General features: G+C 42.7%; 1 protein-coding gene across 1 annotated transcript in view; it reads right to left on the reverse strand.

Annotated features, from left to right (window-relative positions):
• Positions 1 to 19,461, reverse strand: part of ANO6 (anoctamin 6) — a 144,227-nt gene extending 124,766 nt beyond the window's left edge. Inside the window, exons 1-2 of the mRNA XM_006755573.2 lie at positions 19,242 to 19,461; positions 17,739 to 17,798 (exon numbers count right to left, since the gene is read on the reverse strand). Coding sequence (XP_006755636.1) covers positions 17,739 to 17,798; positions 19,242 to 19,446 — 265 coding nt within the window. The 5' untranslated portion in view covers positions 19,447 to 19,461. The remainder of the gene's footprint in view (positions 1 to 17,738; positions 17,799 to 19,241) is intronic.
• Positions 19,462 to 21,577: the final 2,116 nt, after the last annotated feature.

The following is a 21,577-nucleotide window of genomic DNA, read 5'->3' on the forward strand; positions in this document are numbered from 1 at the left end:
GCAGGCCAGGCCAATGCTCTCCACCGGGGCACAGTGTTGGAGGGGGGCACGGTGCCACCTGCCCACCCCTGGCACTTGGAGAACCAGTGACCCATGAGCCCTCGGCAGAGCAAGCCCCATCTGAATCATGAACAGTTGCCCCTCCCACCGCAATCCCCATTTCCAAGGGCCCCCCCAGCCAGCCTCCTCAGAAAATAATTCTTAATAAAGGAAAAAACTCTTACATGTTACTTGTATGTTACTATGCACCCCTAATTGGCTCTGGGGCAGCACCCCTTACACAAACATCTTTCTATTTTGCAGTAAAAAATGTGAACAGTCAGTCTAAATGGGATAAATAAAAAATACAGTCTCATGATGCTTGAGGTCAGGTTTTTCCATCCAATGAGTTCAGACTTGTCAGGTTCTATCAGCAACTGAGTTATCAGAAACTACTGTTTTCCAGCACTTTTTCGATTTTTGAATTTTAAGAAATGTGGAACTGTGACTAAGAATGTATTCAGCACACAACAGCAGAACTCAAAACCCTACTGCAGCAGTCTGTCACATACACACAGAGGAAAAGGCTTGCAACTAACTGCCTAAGAAAGACAGGCTCAGAAGGAAGAACTCCACAGATTGTCATTTTTTCTCATTCTCTCACAAATTGAGTATTTACCAAATTGATTTCCCCTAGTATTCAACTCTAATCCAGAAAGTGAACCCTAAATTTGTCTAAAAGGAAAACTGGAATTGATATACCGTTTTTAATTATCAAAGTGACAGAAAAGAGTTAATGCTGTCTAATTAGCAGAGGGACAGGGAGCACACACAGGTATCCAGCGTGTCAGGTAGTATGAGCTTTCTGGATGGCAATTTGGCAAAGCTAGCAAAAGCTTTACTATCAGTCATATCCTTTAATCTTACAAATTTTATTTCTAGGAAATATAAATGCTTACTTAAATACACTACATGGTAGTATATAATGTAATCATTTAAAAATCATTTTGTAAAATAATATTTGATACGGAAAATTCCAATAATATATTTCAATGTGAAAAAACTAGATGATAAAACTATATGGTATATACTCAAAAGAATGAAGAAGAACTTGGACAAATATTTGCACACCCATGTTCCCATTAACATTATTCACAATAGCCAGAAGGTGGGAGCAATCTACGTTTCCAACAACGATGAATAGATAACAAAACATACAACAGAGTATTCTTTAGCTTTAAAAAGGGAATTCTGACACATGCTACAACGTAGATGAATCCTGAGGGCATTATGCTAGGTAAAATAAACCAGCCACAAAAGGACAACTTTTAATTACAAAAAAAGGATAAATATTATGTGATCCCACTAATATGAGGTCCTTAGAGTAGTCAAATTCAAAGATACAGAAAGTAGAACGGTGGTTGTGAGAGGTGAAGGGGGAGGGAAGAATGGAGAGTGGTTGTTTAAAGGGAGCAGAGTTTCAGTTCCTCGAGATAAAAAAGTTTAGGAGATGGATGGTTGCACAATAATGAGAATGGTCTTAACGAGACTGAACTGTACTATACCCCATACTTCCCCGTTTTGATCAATGACCCGCAAATCCACCAGATTAATCAGACCATAATTCCTGGAGTCATCCCTGACTCCTTTCCCTCAGACACCCAATTCCTCTAAATCCAGTCAGCTGAGTTTTCAAAATCTACCCAGAAACCAGCTCTTGACTTCTCACCACCCAGAGGGCTTAGATAATAACTAGCACTTAACACTAATATGATAAGAGTGCTTATCAAATTCTAGTGCCTGTTTTATATCTAAGTTCTTTCATATATGAACCCACTTTATCCTCACCATAGCCCTATAGGGTAAAGGTAAGTACTATCATTAGCTTTACAAAACCAATGAAGGGACACAGAGAAGTCAAGTACTTTGCCCAAGATCACACAGCTCCTAAGCCGGAGGACTGGGGGATCTGACCCAGGAGCCCGTAGGCTGCTATGCTTGTCACTACTATCTGATAACTATTTTTTGGTCTTAGGAAGCTTGCTCTCTTGCTAACTGTTCAATATCCCTGCCTCAAGAGGGGCCGTTCCTGAAATTCTAACAGCCTCAGAACAGGGCCCCATTCTCTGTCACCTTGCCCTGTGTACTCTTCTTTAGCACATAATTAATAATTACTTGCTCTATATTCTTTGAGTTCCATGAGGGCAGAGATTTCACCTGGTTTGTAGTTGAATCCTAAGCACCTAGAACAGTGCCTGGGCCCTGCTAGGCACTCCATACTTACCTGCTCAAAGAATGCCTTCTGTCAGTAAGGTTGGCTGCGGGGGGTCAGACACATCTGAAGTCAAACTCCAGACACCACTGCCTAACTAATGACCTTGGGCAGCCTATTCTACCTTTCGATATTTCATTGTCTGCACCTGAAGAATAGCACTTGCCCGTGGGGTTGTTTTGAAGATGAAGTGAGTTGTGGCATATGAAGTGTTTAGCATTGAACCTGCACATAATAAACCTTAGGTAAATATTAGCTGCAAGTATTACATAATGAGAGGAAAAAGTGTTATGTTTGAACCTTCCTAAAGTGTTTTTTTTTTAAGGGGCATATAGGATATAGCCTTTGGGATATGTCAAGTAATAAAGATGCTAATGGCAGTTTATTAAATGTTGTGTAACAACAGAAATGAGGAAAGTGCATGTAAATTCAATCTGATATTGAAAACTAAGAAAACTCAAGAAACATGTAGACCTCATGTTTATGCATTTTCTACTGTGTTATTATTTAGATACTAGAGGCCCAGTGCATGAAATCGTGCATGGAATGGGGCGGGGGCGGGCTCAGCCTGGCCTGTACCTTCTCCAATCCAGGACCCCTTGGGAGATGTCCAACTCACAATATGGGACTGCTGGCTCCTAATCACTCACCTGCCTGCCTGATCACCCCTAACCCCTCTGCCTGCCTGCCTGATCGCCTAGCCTTCCCCTGCCGGCCTGATCACCCCTAACCGCCTCTGCCTCGGCCCCTGCCACCGTGGTTTTGTTTGGAAGGAGGACCAGACGACTGGAAGATGTCCAGTTTATCCGGTCTAATTAGCATATTACCCTTTTATTAGTATAGATTTCTAAACCACATCCATTCTTTAAATTTTGAATGTATGGGCACATTTTCTTAAACCACCAGTTAAGAAATGGACTGAAATGACAAAAATTCCTTCCAAATAAATCGATTTTAGTAGGTCAGGCTATTATTTGAGGCTAAATAGTGTAAGTGCCTATATCCAACCACCACCCATTCTGCTGGCTCTACTCAGCAGTCAGGCAAGGAGGGAGTCAAGTGCAACACTGGCAGCAAAGCCTCCTCTTCCTCAGGAAAGTGTTCAGAAGTGGGGCACCCACATCTGACCCCAGTCACTTCCTTCTGCTGAAGAAGTGGCCGGGTGATGGCCATTCTAACTGCTGTGGACACATCCACTGTGCTACCAATAGGTGGCTGTTTACGGGAAACTTGGACCCGGCGGGGAGGGAGGAGCCATAGCCAGAAGCATCTGATCCCAGGCCACAGGTCTCTCTCTCCAAAACTGCAACCCTCGAGACAAGCACCTCTCTGCAAGGTCCCAATGATTCTCACGGTCTTCTGACCACAGCATTTCTCAGCTGCGAATCTAATGCTTTAGAAGCTTTGAACCCTGCTGTTTGCTCCACACACACACACACACACACACACACACACACACAAATAAGCAACTCCTTGTGTCTTTTCTCTCATTACACTTTGATTATGTAACTTGAAATTCTAGTTCAGTTGCCAGCTGGTAAGGACCTGCTACTACTCTCCCAGTAGATGGGGGTGGTGCACAGAGATGCAAGGGAGCAGGAAGATCCAAATGGGAACATTCCCTCCCAATTTGGGAGCTTTTTATTTAGTGGCTTGGAAGGCCATTCCTTTTAGAATCCCACCAGGGACTTTAATCGTGTGATTAACCTCTGCTGGCCAGATGCAGCTGAGAAGGGTGAGGCATTTCTACTCTAGAAAATACCACAAAGCATAGTTCTTTCATTGTAATTTTTCAAAATATGCAAATCATCTGAATATAGCCAAATTACCTGAGATGTGAGGCATTTAAATTTTCTCAAAATATGCATTTATCATGCTAATTATAAAAATAATACAAATGACATGTATGTAAATCAGACTGCCTCTCCCTAGGGAGGGAGGAACAATCCTGAAGCTTGTTCAAGGGTCAAATGTCTTAAATTCCCAGACCTTTGTGAGTTCATCTCATGCCTGTTTTTGTCCTTGTCCTTCCTTTTCATGTACCAAGTTAATATAAGCATCAGACTTTCCTGAATACTAGTAAAACAATACCTCTCATTTATTTAGCATGCAATATGAGCTAAGCAATACAGTAGGTCTTAGGGGATGTAAAAATGGCCACTAAGGCGTTTACTTGTGAAGGCTGTAGGTAAACAAACACAAGAAGTGACCATCCAGGGGGAATAGGTGCCTGCCTGCACAGGGCTGGGGAGTGGAAAAAGAGTCCTGAGTCATGTGCAAGAGGAGATGGGAGACCCTCTGAGAGGCTGCTCTGATAAGAAATTACAGTAGGCTGGCCCGGCCAGTGTTGCTCAGTGGTTGAGCCTCAATCTATGAACCTGGAGATCATGGTTCGATTCCTGGTCAGGGACATGCCTTGGTTACCGGCTCGATCCTGTGTGGGGCATGCAAGAGACAGCTGATCAATGATTCTTTCTCATCATTGATATTTCTATCTTTCTCTCCCTCTCCCTTCCTCTCTGAAATCAATTTTCCTCTCTGATCAATTGTGTGTGTGTGTGTGTGTGTGTGTGTGTGTGTGTGTGTGTGTATATATATATTAAGTGCAGGCTGGAACTAACACAATGACCATAATAGTGGAGGTGAACAGAATTAGATAAGAGTCCAGAGTCCAGAGATATGAAGGCCTCAGAACGAAGAGGCCTTACAGGGTGATTGGAGAGGAAGGTAAGAGATACCTAGACTTGGTGTCCCATCTGACCGCGGCAACTGGGTTCACTAAGCAAGAATAGCCTTCCAAATCTCCAACTGCTCCTTCACCAGTTTCAGTAGGAAATCCTAACCTTCTATTACGCAGAGGAAGTGGGAAACTAGATGCTTCCTGATGGAAACATCAGTAAATTCCATGGCTGAATCAAACAACATTCCTTTATGCAGTCAACCAACAAGTATTTGCTGAGTGCCTGCCACATGCCAGCACTGAGGCCCTGCCACCCCTCAGCCCAAAGGCTCCCCCCGATGTGTTGGCTTCCATTCCCACTGGCCTTCTCACTGTAGAGCATTTGGCACTTTTCCTGCGACTTCAACCTACCCTTCACTTGCCCCTCATTGACATTTTTCATTCTCAAAGTTCTTCCCTCTTTAAAAAAAAAAAAAAAAGCAAGAAAAAGCCCTTTTCTTTGAGCACTGTAGCAGTTAACAAAATGTCAAATGTACTTGCCCTTTGACCCCACAATTCCACTTTAGGAACTTGTCCCACAGAAATTCCTGTGCACATCCGAAAGGAATGCACAGTATGCACAAGCATGTTCAGGGGAGCACTATGTGACAAGCAAAAATGCCTAAATGAAACTCCAACGCCCAGAGAATATACTATAGCACAACAGAATACATCTGCTTAGGCAGGGAGATGGCTGAGATTACAGACCAAAATACAAAACTATCGGGCAGTCAACCCGATTTTTAAAAGTAAATGTGTAAAAGCGTGTGTATGTGGTAGCATGGGCACAGAAAAATCTTGAAGGATATGCCTCAAAAGATTAACAGTGATTACATATGAGGGAGTGCGATTATGAGGATTATTCTGTCATATTTTTCAATGTTTAAAACTTTCACAATGAGCACATACTGCTTTGATCATCAGAACAAAACAATAAAGAGGCTATCATAAAAAGGAAACACTGACGACCTTATCAGCCTTGTCCACTGTATAGTCCGAAAGTCTTCCCACTGCTGCCACAGTTTCAGGTGAGTGGGCACCTTGCCAATGGGGTTCAGCCTCTACCCCCACCACCCAGCTCCGGCTCAGGGCACCCATGACTGGCACACTGCTAATCCTAACCTCCATTTCACACTTCTGCCTTATTTGATGTTGCAACAATCTTCGGTCAGCTGAACGTGACTTCTTTTGATGACTTCTCTTGCTTTCATTCTCTTAGAGGTCCTTTCCTTTCCCTCCTGTTGGTGCCTGCTCCCTGCCTAGACCTTTACTTCTGAAGATAGTCAGGGCTCCACAGGGCCTGCTCCTCTGTAACCTAGTCCATGGCATATTAACACCGTTAGGCTAAGGGTTCCAAACGCATCACTCTACTTCAGACGTCTCTTCTGAACGCCAGGATCACACATCTAACTGCCTATGTGACAGCTCTACATGGAAAACTCACAGGCATCTCAGACTCAGAGTGTTCACTCAGGGCTTATGTACACACGTATACACGTACACACACACTTTTTTTTTTTTTTGAGGGAAGGAGAGAAAAGAAGTTGGGGCAGTACCCCCTGAAGGTTTCTATTTCTTCTCTGGTTTCAGAAGCAAGATGATCTAAGAATGAGGAGAAAAGGTGTAGAGCAGAGATAAAAGGAAAGCAGAGGATCTGAAACAGTTCCTGTGACTGACAGAGAGGCAACCTGCTAGGTGTGCTGGGTTCAGTTTCTGTCGTGCTATTTTTTTCCTGAGTTTGCAAATGCTCAGGACTCAGATTTTCTTTTTGGCCTTCTGTCCCTACGACAATAGTTCCCGGTCAGCATAAGAATCAGGTGCATCCTAATAAGCTGGGGAGCTGTGACAAAATGACTCTAAGCCCCAATGCCCCAGTGCCCCAACGCATGGAGACTGTTCTAGTAATGGGGGCGGGGCGGCTCTCATGTACTACTCAGTGACGCACGATCCTAAGGAACTTCCCTTTGGTCTCTGAGCACAAGGTCACCGGCTTCACAGAGTACATGTTCTCCTCAGTCATTACAGTAACCACCACTGAGCACACTGGGTTCGTGATCAAAGCCAGCAGTCAAAACCACAGTGACATGCAATGTCCACTCTGCCTTTCCATCCGACAGAAACAGCAACGTGGAGGAGAGAAAAAATATAGACGGGACTATTATCTACGCACACATGGCTGGGATGAGAAGGACTCATTTCCTGGTGGGGTGCTACCAGGATGGCTGCCCCTGCCAGAGGGTAAAAGGGGAAAAATAGGCCTCATTCTCTATTCTGTCTCCTGTTTTTCTGGCTCAAAACGAACATTTTATCTAACTATTGAGAATACGAGTCCAAGTATGCTTTGGAGCTGAACTGTTAAAAGCTGAAAATAGCCCAGAGGAAGAAAATTTAAAAATTTTAACCTTTTAACAATATCTTGTTCATAGAATATCAGCTGCAATTTTACTTGGGACTTTCAAGATGTCAGAGTTACAGAGGCATACTGACATACACAGGAAAAGCTTATTCTGCATTTCTTCAGCTGGTTGCTACAACTCTATTTCCTAGTCTGGTGTTCAATTACACATGAAGCCCTGGCTATTGTTCAGTGATTAGAACATTGGCCCACACACTGAAGGGTCATGGGTTCAATTCCCAGTCAAGGCCACACACTTGGGTTGCAGGTTTGATCCTAGCCCCAGTCAAGGTGCATGTGGGAGGTAACAAAATCGATGTGTCTCTCTCACATCAATGTTTCTCTCTCTCTCTCTCTCTCTCTCTCTCTCTTTCTCTCTCTTGCTCTTTTTCCTTCCCTCCCTCCTTTCCTCTCTCCCTCCGTTCCACTTTATCTAAAAATCAAATAAAATTACACTTAAATATCTTAATTTCTTGGAAATAAAATCAACCTATGGGTATAAAGAGATTTTAAAATCATCTATTCTTTCAATTCCTTGGTCTTACAGATGAGGAAATAATGACAAGAGAATGCCCATATCAGTTTGTAACAAATCTGGAAATCGAACCCAAGTGTCTTAATTCCCAGTTCAAGGGTTTCCACAATGCCCCACCCCCCTGTAGGTAAGAAAAGACTGAAGTAGGGGAAATGGAGATTCGCAGCCTACACAGAAACCCGTTTCACACATGTGATCAAATGCTTCATAAACAACAATTAAAAATCCATGTTGAGAGAAACTTTTATTTGAATATGGAGTACTGAATACATGCATTTAGTTCTGCTCTCTCCTCAAATACTAGTAAAACATAAATAAAGACAAAAAGAGTAGAAAAGAGATAGCAACACAATTTTGGAAGATGGAGAACAAATAGAAAGGGGGTAACTGGCTTAGCAAACTGGAGAAAGCTTGCTCCAAAACGAGGATCACCTTAGAAGCAATTTCATTTACATCATAAAACCCCCAAAAGGCTGAGTACTGGCACACCAGGTTCCTCTGGAAGTGGGGGTGAATGTGGGATGAAAAATTGGCTGAAAGTCTGTTTAAGTAGCTAGACCCCCAGAATCTGTCCCTCACTCCTCGTGGATAAGGGATGGCCTCCAAAGCCCCAGACCCCACCTAGGAGACTGGAAATGTACTGTCTGAAAAGACTCAAAAAAGGATCTTTGTATGGAGGATTCCATACTGAGGAGAGTTTACAACAAAGATTACTGCTGTATGAGCTAAAACACACACACACACACACACACACACACACACACACACACACCACAAATAAAACAAAAATAAAACACAACCTAAGAATACTAACATCAGGGTTTTCCAAACAAAACAGCCTGATCACCCTAGAATGAAGCCCAGAACTGCCAAACTCTATCCACTATTCAAAGAAATTCTAGTGGTCTTTTTAGATAGTTACTCTAAACAGGAGTAAACAGCAAGACTTTCCAATGCTAAGGAAAGCATCTAACAGAAACATCAAAGCAACTTAGAGGAGAAAAAGAAATCACAGGAAGAAGCAATTTAAAGAAACAAATAAAAACTGTAGCATCTTTAGAGTTCTGAGAAAAGGACATCCATGAAATAAGAACAAGATGGTGTGTGTGTGTGTGTGTGTGTGTGTGTGTGAGAGAGAGAGAGAGAGAGAGAGAGAGAGAGAGAGAGAGAGAAAGATGTTCAGAGAATAAAAAAGAGCTTAGAATAAAATAGCAGATTAAAAATTCAATATGAGATACAACTTAGGAAATGTCCAAGAAAGTTAAACAAAAAGACAGATATAATACAGGAAATATGGAGAGTTTAGGGGGCTAATTGAGAATAGCCAATCCTATATAATAAAGAGGTAATATGCAAATTGACCATCACTCCAACACACAAGCTGGCCGGCAGGGAGGGCAGTTGTGGGCGATCAGGCCAGCAGGGGAGGACAGTTAGGGCTGACCAGGCCGGCGGGGGAGGGGGGCAGTTAGGGGTGACCAGGCAGGCAGGGGAGGGCAGTTAGGAGCAATCAGGCTGGCAGGGGAGCAGTTAGGCATTGATCAGGCTGGCAGGGGAGTAGTTAGGGGGTGTTCAGGCAGGCAGGCAGGTGAGTGGTTGGGAGCCAGCAGTCCTAGATTGTGAGAGGGGTTCCAGATTGGAGAGGGTGCAGGCTGGGCTGAGGGACGGACACACACACACACACACCCCTGCATGAATTCGTGCACTGAGCCTCTAGTATCAAAATAATAGTGCTCATTATCAAAGAAAATGAAGGGGAAATAACTGTCAAGGAAAAAAATCTCCCAGACTGAGGTTTCCACCATGAAAAGGCCAGCCAAGTTTCCACCATATTCAGTGGTAACAGACCCATACAAGGTACATCATTATGGAATTTCCAGAGAGAAAACAGTTTCATACAAAAGATTTCAAGTCAGAATGTCAGAAACTTCGCAAGAGCAGCTCCTGAAGGCAGAAGCTTCAAAATTCTGAGAACAGATGGTTTCTACCTTAGAATTATAAACTTCATCAAAGCCAGCAGTTAAAAGCTAGAAGGCACTGTCAGATCTGCAAGTCTCAAAAAATTACCTCTCTTACCTCCTTTGTCCATAAGAAAGTGGGGAATGTGTGCCACCAAAATGAAGTAGTAAACCAACAGAGAGGAAGCCCAAAGCTCCAGAGACTGACAGCTCCAATGCAAGAGAGGCAAATGGAGTCCTCAGGGCAGGTGAGAAGGGGAAGCCCTAGCTTTTGGGGGGCCAAGAAAGCAACCTAGAAAGACCAGAAGGCTCAGGGAGGAATTTCCCCAAATAGGATGAATTGGATAGGTTCTCTAAGTAGTTGACTACATTGAGAGGAGATTTACAACTGGGGTAGAGTCTGGGGTTGAATATTTAGAAGTACACCAAAAATTAAGAGAAAAATAATATCTCTGAGTCGTCGTATGAGGGAAAGTAATCTGTGTTTGAGGGCTTTTCTGTGGAAAGTATTACATAGGGATAATAAACACTGCACATTTATCTTACTGAAATTATAATACAATTACAATGGCAGGATGACGGTTGAGAAAATTTTTGTGAGAAGGGGAGATGGGCAGGAGTAGAGGAAAGTGAGCTCAATACTCATTTTTGCATCAAGAGCCAATTCCTAAAACTAAAAAGTACGTAAATAACATTCCATGGATGTTAATTACAAATACAGACGTCATTAGTAAGATAATCAGCTAAAGATGAAAACACTTTCCATGGCAAACAGAAAATGGAAGGGAAGATGCTGTTGTTTTCATTAAAAAATCTTATAGTATTATTTAATTTTCTAATTATGTAAACTTTACTAACTAATTACACAAAACCTTGAAAAACTAAACACTTAAGTTTTTTCTTTATTTAAAAAAAAATGGAGGCGAGGAGTCACATCAAACATGTCATACTCTAAGACATGGAAACATAAGCATCACTGTTCTGGCACCCACGACTGCCAAGCACTGTGCTAGATGCAGACAACAGAACAGCTAACATAACAGAGAAAGTCCCTTTTCAGGGTGCTTATCTATAATAATAAAAGCATAATATGCAAATCGACCAAATGGCAGACCCATACAAGGTACATCATTATGGAATTTCCAGAGAGAAATTTCCTCTACTCCTGCCCATCTCCCCTTCTCACTTTCCTCTACTCCTGCCCATGTCCCCTTCATCTGGACAACCTTCCAGATGAAGCCGGGGCTGCGAGGGCCGAGGCAGCTGGGGCTGTGAGGGCCGAGGCAGCCAGGGCTGCAAAGGCCTACTCTTGCATGAATTTCGTGCATCAGGCCTCTAGTATTCGATAATAAAATCTAAATGTAAATACTTTTTAAATGACTGACTTGAAGGAAATAAATATATTTCTATGATAGAGCATAAAAGAGGGAAGTATTTTGGGCACTGTGGTCAGAGGAGGCTCTCTGAGGGGTGATATTTAAGTTGAGACCTGAAAGATGAGGAGTTGGCCACACAGGGCTAAAGAAAGAACATGCAAGGAAGTGGTGGAAGCAAGCCAACGGTTCTGAAGCAGAAGATATCTTGGTGTGCTCAAGGATATGACCAAAGAGTTCAGTGTCCCTGGCCGGCTAGCTCAGTTGGTTAGAGTGTTGTCTGGATATGCCAAGGTTGCAGGTTTGATCCCATGTCAGGGCACAAACAAGAATCCACCAATGAATGTATGAATAAGTGGAACAACAAATCAATCTCTTTCCCCCCCTCCCTCCCTCTCTATCTAAAATAAAAAAGGGGACTGGGTTAGTGTGATTGAAAAGAAATGAAGAGACAAGAGGCTAGGAACAAAACCAGCTGAAGAGGAGACAGGTGCCATATTCTACCATCTGCTGACAGGTAAGCAGCGTCTGGCACCATAGCATGGCAGAGCAGAGACAACCGACCTGTTACTTGATACTGCTGAGGTCCAGGCAACAGTGTTGGCCTAAGATGTGTGTGTGTGTGTGTGTGTGTGCGCCCCAAGATAAATTTTCATTGATTTGGGGGAGGGGGAGGGGAAGGGGAAGGGATGATACTCCAGCCAACTGAGCCACAGGTGCCAGGGCCAAAATATATTTTAAAGGTAGAACTAAAAGTGCTGGGAAAGGGGGACAATGAAGAAGAAACTAAAAATGATACCCAGGTTTCTGACATGGGATACGGGGAGGAGGGTGGTAGCACTGAGATAGCAAAGACAGAATGTGGAAAGCCAGGTTCAGGTAGATTGAACATAGAAGTGAACCAAGAGTTCCTTCCTGACGATTAACAGGTACAAATTGCCAGCTGCAAAAATAGTCATGGGGATGTAAAGCACAGCCAATGGTCAATAATATAATAATTATGCATGATGTCAGATGGCTACCAGACCTGTCGGGGTGATCATTTCATAAGTTATGTAAATGTCTAATTACTATGTTGTACACCTAAAACTAATATGTATCAACTGTAGTGGAAAAATTAACAATAATTTTTTTTTAAGAGTTCCTCCTTGGGCATGAGACATCCAAAGAGATGTCAAGGAGGCAGTCAGATGCAGGGTCTGGAGCTCAGAAGAGGTCAGTGTTGTACATACACATTGGGAAGCCATCAGCTCATTAATAGTATCAAAAGGCCTGGGAACAGATGAGCGTGTAGAGAGAAAAGAGGGCCTAACCCACACCTGAAGAATTCTCAAAACTGAGGTCCCAAAATGAAGGAAATGGCAGGAAAGGATCCAGGAATGACGACTTGGGAAGGGGGAAGCTAAGATAGAAGGGAATTTCAAATGTAACGGCAAACTGTTCTTATAGCTACTCAGAGACCCGGTAAGACAGGACAGGTATATATCTATTGGTAGCAGCAACACATAAATCTTGAATGACCCTGAGAAATTTCACAACAGTGTTGGGAAAAGATACCAAATTGTAACAGAGTAAAGCGTAAATGAATAATAAATAGCTATAGTACCTCCAGATAACATCTGAGAAATTCTGCCTTAAAAGGGAACACTAAAATTGGGTGAAAGATAGAGAGGTATATGAGGGTCCAGGAGGATGTTTGGTTCTTTAATTTTTAATGTTACGGTACCAGAGCACTAGTTCACTTATTCCTTCAGTTGTTGGGCAGAGAGGTAGCAGGGGCCTTACAGGGCATGGCTAAGAGTTTGGACTTTATATTGATTGTAGAGAAGCCACTGCCAAGTAGTATAAAAGTATAAAACAGGATAATCGCTGTGATGGTTGTGTGACCTCAGACCATGTGGTACATAGACAGAGACAGGAAGATGGCTTAGAAAGCCTTTGCAGAAGTTCTAGAAAGACTCGGGGGTGGCCTGGGCTCAGATTTAGGGGCGGAGAGGGGTGGTTAGGAGTGCTTGGATTGGGGATAGATGCTAATTGATCGAACATGAGTGTGGGAGCAAGGCAGGAATCAAGGATGGTTTTGGGTTTTTGGACTGAGCAACTGGGTGGAGTTGGCTCCAGGCCACATGCCTGGTTTATCTGGCCCGGGTCCATTCATGGTGCTGAGATGAGGAACCATGGAGAAAGTGTAGATTTAGAAAACAACTCAAGAAGCTGTTTTTGGACTTGTTACATCTGAGATGTCTTATTAGGCAACCAAATGTAGGTCATCAACATACAGATGGTATGCCCTCATATACCTGGAAATGAATGAGATCATCTCAAGAATGAGCTGAGATAGGGAAGTGGTCAGAGACCAAAACTCATGGCACTCCAAAGTTTAGAGGCCAGGAAGAGGAAGAGGAGGATCCAGCAGGGGAGATTAAGGAAAAACAAGAGAGTTGTAAGCAGAATCAAGATGGAGTAGCATTGCAGATGCCAAGTGAAAAAAGAATTTCGGGAAGGAGGGAGCTGCTGAGATAGACATGCGCTCCACGAGGAAGTGCCAAGGGTCGCTGTGACTCATGATGAATGAACAATGCTCTGAGATAACATTCCTTACTCATAAGTGTACCCAGACTTCTTAGTAATCTGGAAAAGTAACCCTCAGTTCATCTAGAACACCAACAGTCTGTTTCCACAAATGCCTTGCCACATGGCAAACCCTCCTTCAGGATTCTCCCAGGAAGCAACCCAGGGGAGCCCTGTGCCTGCAAAACAGAGACAGCTCCACATGGGTGGGCTGCAGAAATGGGACACAGACCAATGCTCACAGCAGAGAATCGGGTATGTTAGGGCAGGACAGAACTATTTCACAGGATACTACCTTTTTCTAACTCATAGCCAGTGAGAGAAAAACAAATGCAACCACGCCTTCCATCTTAAATGGATAATTTCTGATTACCCATTGTGTCTCACCCCTTTTCTTCCACCATTCTTTGTTCATGTTGCAGCACCTGACTTTAAAAAATGTCAGACTTACTGAGGTTTAACTTATATACATACAGTGAAAATCTACTCATTTTAAGTTTGATGTGTTTTGACAAATATATACAATCATGTGAGCTCCACCACAATGAAGAGAGAGTATTCCCATAACCCCCAAATACTCCCGCTTGCCCCTGCCCAGTCAACCTCCACCCACTTCCAGTTCTTGGCGAGAAATAATTTGATTTCTGTGTCTATGGTTTTGGTTTTCTGGAATGTCGTGTAAGTGGAACCACAGGGGATGCTTCTGGCTTCTTTTACTTAGCAAAACGCTTTTGAGATTTACCCTGGAGTTGCCTGGATCAGGAATTTGTTCCCTTTTGCTCCTGAATAGAATGCTATAGCATGAATGTACTCCAGTTTATCCATTTGCCAGCTGATAAACATTTGAGTTGTTTCCAGGTTTTAGCTATTATGGAAAAAAAAAAAACTTCTATAAACCTTTGTTAAAAGGTCTTCAGTGAACACAGGTTTTCATTTCTCTAGGGTCAATAACTGGGAGTGGGATCACTGGGCCAGGTAGCATCTAGCCTTTGTCCTCTAAGAAGAGAGAAACATTCACTGAGCACTAGCTTTGCATCACACAATGTTCTAAGCTCTTTGTATACTTTAGGTTATTCCATTCTAAACATGACATCCAGTTATTATTGTTCCCGCCTCACTTAAAAGGAACTAAGGCACCAAGAGGTCAGGTCACGTGCCGGAGATCACACAGCTAGCAGTGGGTAGCGGAGTCAGGATGCTCACACCCAGGAATTGCATGGCAAAGCACAAATTACCAAGCATTTTGCTTTGCTGCCTCCCCCAAGACAAATGCATGTCTGAGAGAGAGAGCACAGAATCCTACCTGATGCTCTATGTCTTCTGAACAAAAATGGCCATTGCTGACTATCCCCTTCCTTCCTTTTAATGCACAACAATGACACCATTGCAATAATAACATGTCATTTTTAAAGTTAGAACTTTATAGGATATGAAGGGGAAAGGCTTTTAACTGTTTCACAGACGTTTATAAATGTTGATTTTATTGGTGGTAAATAAACCCTAAGAGGAGCAAGCGTCAGCCCTCCTCTATCAGCATGGTAAATACTCATAATTAACAACATCTCTTCTGGAGACATTGCTACTCTCATAACAGAAGAGGCCGCCTTTGGTGAAAAAAACACAGACTCTGGAACCAAACAGACCTGCTCCCTCATGCACAAGTGCACATGTACCTCCTCACACGCTGAAATTGGTGTGAATAGGCCTAGTGTGCAGGGCAGCCATAAAGATCCTATGGCCCAACACGGGTGAAATCTCTGACCCTTACGCCTTTCTTAGTCAATAAACCCTCCTCCCTCTTTCTCCTCTTCCAGAATATACTGCTGAGCTGCTGAAATTAGGAAAATGGAAGTAGATTACTTAGCAAAAACTTTTATTGGTTTGTCAGTTTTGTATCCAAATAGCAACAAAGGAGAAACTGGAAGGCAGTTTTCTCAGTTTTTTTTTAAAGTCACAAAAACGTTGCACTTTATTCCACAACACAGAGCTATTTTTTGTGTTATGTCATGCATCTGTAACAGATATTGTAAAGCCATTTACACCTCCTTCACCCCTTCCTCCCAATACTCTGCCCCCCACCTCTGCCAACTGCTTATTTGGTCTCTGTATCTATAAGTGTGGTTTGTTGTAGTTCAGACTCCACACATAAGAGGCATCATACATATCTGTCTTCCTCTGACTTATTTTACTTAGTATCATGCCTTGGAGATCCATCCATGTTGTCGCAAATGGCAGGATTTCATTCTTTTTTATGGCTGAGTAATGTTCCATTATATATGTACATTTTCCTAACCATTCAATCATCAATGAAAAGCTTTGTTTCATATCTTTGCTACTGTAAATAATGCTGCAATGAACATGGGGGTGCATATGTTTTTTCTAGTTAGTTTTCACTTTCTTTAATAAATACCCAAATGGAATTGCTGGATCATATGGCAGTTCTATTTTTAATTTTCTGAGAAATCAGTCACTGGACATCGTTATTTTTTCTTTTACTATTGAGTTTTATGAGTTCTTTACATATTTTGGAGATTAGTCCCTTACCAGATATGATTTGTGAATATTTTCTCCCATTCAGTAGGTTGTCTTCTCATTTTATTGGTTTCCTTTGCTGCATAAAAACTTTGTAGTATGACGCAGTCCAACTTACTTAATTTTGCTTTTGTTGCTTTTGCTTTTGGTGTCAGATTCAAAAAGACCTCTATCGAGGAGCTTGCTGCCTATTTTTTTCTAGGAGTTTTACAGTTTCAGGTCTTACATTCAAAGTTATTTTAATATAAAAATGTTGGGCACATCCCTCCAGCCCAATGGATTAGCATTCTCCTGCAACTTTTAAGAATATCTGTTTTAGGAAGATTTCCCCTGATAAGTGGAGGCTTTACTAAAATGCTGACACCTTGCCATTTACCTGGGACATGAAGACTCCCAATCATAAAGCACGAACCTACAAAATCTTAGAAAGACTTCATAATGTTCTCACACACTCTGGGCATCATTCTCTCCTGTCTGCAACATCTTAAACGTCTACCCTACAATACTGCCCAGCTTGCAGTCTTGGCTCCAAAAACTTTTAACTCTGAATTCTCCAAACAAGAAAACAGCTACTTCTGGTGACCCCTCTGTGGAGCCTGCTGGCCATCTGTAAAGTGAAGAGATACTGGCTGCAATCTGCTTTCTGAGACAAAACACTGTTGCAGCTACATGAGTAACCATCCAAAACATATTTTTCAAATAAAAATAAGACCCTGGCTAAGCATAAGCTTAGGTAAACTGGGATGACAGATTCATAGTTTTTAAAACTCAATTGAAAAGACTTTACCATGTTAATCCAGAGAAGCCCAAGGATTTAACTCAACTATGCTAACTCAATGTGGCTACTCAGTTATATATGCAATATGGTAAAAGAAGTCATTCAGTCCTTAACACATATTTTCATGAAATTGCATTATTTTTCTTCAGACACATTTTCATCCTAAAGTAACGTCGCATGTTCCTTTCTGTTTATGACATACACACTTGTATGTTACTCAAAAGATCCTGGCTGTTTTAAGTACTTTGGGCAACACATAAAGTGAGTGAAATCTTCTTTCCATTATTTTGTCATCAAAAGTCCTCTCCTGAAAGGCAGGGTAGGAAGTCCTTGGGTATGAGACCTTGACCCACAGTACAGTGGGCTGTTGACAGGTAAAAAAATAACTTTTGCTTTCAGAAGCTAGCTGCTAGCACATGGGAATGGATTTCTTTTATAGCAATCCATGTGGACTAATTGATGAATAAAAGTTAGGGAACTTCAATACAACCAATAGTGCCTGGGACTCAATGACATGCCAGCAAGTTCCAGAAAGAATAAGAGATTCAGGCTCTGTCCCCCCGTAGGTGACTGACACCCGGGACAGATAAGGAAGGGTGCGGGTTCAGATAAAGAGGGCATCTTACCCAGACCGGACGGGTGAGTCTGAGTTCTCAGAAAAGGCCTCTTGGAGGCGGGAACATCACCTGAAGGATGAGGAGGCATTAATCAATATACAAGGAGGCAGTGTCAGCAGCAGCAAGACCAGCTGGAGCCCCAGGCCTGCCTCCACAACAACCTGAGCAAACCGTGTGGCCTTTCTTGCTCTCATTTTTCCTTTTCTGCGAGATGGGATGGTGAGATATGTTCGTTGACCTTGTCCCTTGCTGTGCATAACAATCATCTAGAAGCTTTCTAACCATCACCTAGGAGCTCCCTCCCCTAGAAATATGGTTTCAATTAGTGGGACACCAGTGTTTCTTTAAGAACCTTTCCAGGTAACACCAGTCTGCAACTGAGGCTGAGGACCATTGAATGCAGTGACCTCCTAAGTCCCAGACATCTATGTCCGTGGCTCTCAAACAACAGTGCACCACCGCCTCCTCTGCAGAGCTTTTAAATATCCCAGTGCAGGCTGCATTCCAGACAATTAAACCAGAATCTCTGAGGTTGGGCCCAGGCATCAGTATGTTCTAATGTTCCCAGGCCGATTCCAAGCTGCGGCCCAGGCTGAGAACCACTCTTCCAGGCCCTCTTGGCACTTCAGTTTCCAATTACGGCCCCTGAAGGAGGAGGGAAAAAGGAAGCTCCTAAGGTCTTGTTCTCTCATTCTTGTCTGAAATTAATAGTTTTTTTAATCAACTGAGAAGACTTTAACACATTAATCCAGAGAAGCCTAAGGATTTAATCCAATGTGCTATTGAAATGTGGATGCTTAAAGCTACAGGTGCAATATGGTAAAGGAAATAAGTTAGCATGTAACTCATATTTTTATGAACTGAATGCCAGAGGCCACCGATGCATTTTAAATGGAGTTGTACCACACAGTAGGGCTGGTTTTGGACACGTGCATAATTCTTTCTTTTAAAATACATTTTATTGATTTTTTACAGAGAGGAAGGGAGAGAGATAGAGAGTTAGAAACATCGATGAGAGAGAAACATCGATCAGCCGCCTCCTGCACATCCCCCACTGGGGAAGTGCCTGCAACCCAGGTACATGCTCTTGACAGGAATCGAACCTGGGACCTTTCAGTTTGCAGGCTGACGCTCTATCCACTGAGCCAAACTGGTTTCGGCACGTGCATAATTCTTGGTGATGAATGACAGGCAGAAGAAGCCTGTTCCAAAATGCTCTCAGTTCTAAATTTAACATTCAGTGGAACACATCTATTAACTGGCTCCACGGAGCCTTCTCTGCAACACTTAGAATTTGATTTGCATGGTTGGCTACAATGTGAACATTACATTCCCTACCCCCATGGTTACTTAAATTCTCTCATTAGGTAACAGTGAACTAACCAAACAGTAATTAGAAACACTCCAGACTACCTTTTTAATCTGCTGCTAAATTATACTTTTTCTGCACCAAAGCCCGTACACACAGCACGTCTACAGGCCTCATAAAACCAAAGCCTCAGAAATATTTACATGAATAAGAGCACAAGCTAATTCGGGGCCTCCACACTGGGTTCCACGGGGAAGTCAGGGCTGCTTTAGAAGAACACTGGTCATTCCTCTCGTCCCTCACATCTGGGTAAATGAAGCGCAGCCCACCTGTGATTAGAAATCCCAGGAGGAAAGGAACGCTCGGGGGGTCTGGAAATGAAGGAACACCTCTGACAGACGGCCTCATTTCCTAAAAGGAGTCAGAAATGAAAGTAATTCTTCAGCGGAGAACATCTGCAGCTTGTAAAACAATGCCAGATGATACCTGTGGCGAAGCGGTAAGGCCTGGGGAGGGAGGGAGGGCTGGGAGCCCAGGACTGGGACCTCCGCACTGCACTGCACTGCACCATCGCAGAGCTGCACTGTTAGCTGGGAGGGTCTGCAAATCCAAGGAGCGCCAGGCATCCCTGTCTCAACTGTAAATCTTCATTAGCAGCAAGACTGCTCGCATTCCATTAGCAAGCTGGCCCCTCTCCAAAGGGCGGAAGAAGCCAGGGAGGGTTCATGTGCGCCCTGGGCGTGGAAACAGCAATTCTTAGAAAAAAAGCTGTTCTACTTAACAAAAATAGTCTACGCTTGTTAATGATTCGAACTGACCTTTCCTCCTGAAGAAGAAGGATTGCCCGATAGAGATGAGCTAATGCCGCCAAAGGAAGCCAGGAAGGAGAGGCATGCACTGGCATATGGTCAGGTCTGGGAAGGTAAGAAAGCCCACAACACCTTTCCCAACACCTCTGGTAAGGAGAGGAGAAAAACAGGAAGGAGAAAAACAAAGGCTGGCTTCCCCCAAATAGGAGGCTAGTCCAGTGATGGCGAACATATGACACGCGTGTCAGAGGAGACACGCGAACTCATTTATTTTTTTAATTTTTCTTTGTTAAATGGTATTTAAATATATAAAATAAATATCAAAAATATAAGTCTTTGTTTTACTATGGTTGCAAATATAAAAAAATTTCTATATGTGACACGGCACCAGAGTTAAGTTAGTGTTTTTCAAAATGCTGACACGCCAAGCACAAAAGGTTCGCCATCACTGGGCTAGTTATTTCTGTTAGGTGGCTCCTCACTATTCTTTTGATCACGGTTTTCTTTAAAAAGGAATCCAACTCTATTGCTTGCAATTGCAGTGATGGGGCGGGGTGGGGGCGGGGGGAGCAAAGAGGAGGGAACCTGGAAACAACCTAAGTGCCCATGAATAGGTGACTAGTTAAATCTAGTTAAATTAAAATCTGATACATACACAATGGAATACTGTGCAGCCTTTTAAAAGAAGGCCAACAGCGAGCATGAGCAGAATACGGAGTTTTCTGTACTCTGTATGATACATTAAGACACGAAAAAAACGTGCCTGCTGCCTGTATAGCAAACATCGATGCAAAGGTGTTGAAAGAAGTTGCCTTAGTGAAGAAGGGAGGGCCAGGAGAGTATTTTTTTGCCTTTTATACCCTTTAGTACAGTTTTAATTATCTTTTCATGTTTATCCTCCTCCTTTTAATAACAGGCATTAAGTGGGTAGAAGGCTATTTTCGGTTTTTCCTTTATACAAGTTTCTTTATATGTAATTTAAAACAAAGAATGCTATTTTAAATAGATGTTATAGGCTCAAATGGGTCTCCTCCAAATTCATAACGTGAAGCCCTAACTGCTAGTATCTCAGAATGCAACTGTATATGGAGACAGGGCCTTTAAAGAGGCCATGAGGTTAAAATGAAGCCGTTAGGGTGGGTCCTAATCCAATCTGATCAGCATCCTTTTAAGAACATGGAATACGGATGCATGCAAAGACGCCAGGGATGAGCACAGGAAAGACCGTATGAGAACACAGCAAGAAGGTGGCTTCTGCAAGCCAAGGAGAGAGGCCTCAGAAGAAACCAAATGTGCCAACACCCTGACCTTGGACTTATTAGGTGTACGTTAATAACGAGGATTTTTTTTCAACATATGGTTACACGTATGTTGACATATATGCAATTTGATATGTTAACACCGGTGGTCTTAATCCAGCATCTAGATTGCTTAATCCAGCAATCTAGTAATCTGGAGAAGGGCTATGCATAAATTAATCAAGAGTCCAGAGATGACACATAATTTTGAAAGGTATTATGGGGAGTCAGAGAAGAGTTAGCTAAAGAAACTAAGTTCTCTTTGCCTCAGGACCCCTTGCTATTTATTAACACAATTTGTCCTAAAGCAAGGTGGAGATATACAAATCAAAGGGTAGGGTTTTGTATACACAGTCCATTATCAGAATGGGGGAATTGCCTACGGCTGTTCAGGTGTTTGGCCAGTAGGAGGCAATAACATGTAGACTGAGA

Source organism: Myotis davidii, unplaced genomic scaffold (assembly GCF_000327345.1).
Source record: "Myotis davidii unplaced genomic scaffold, ASM32734v1 scaffold290, whole genome shotgun sequence".
NCBI lineage: Eukaryota > Metazoa > Chordata > Mammalia > Chiroptera > Vespertilionidae > Myotis > Myotis davidii.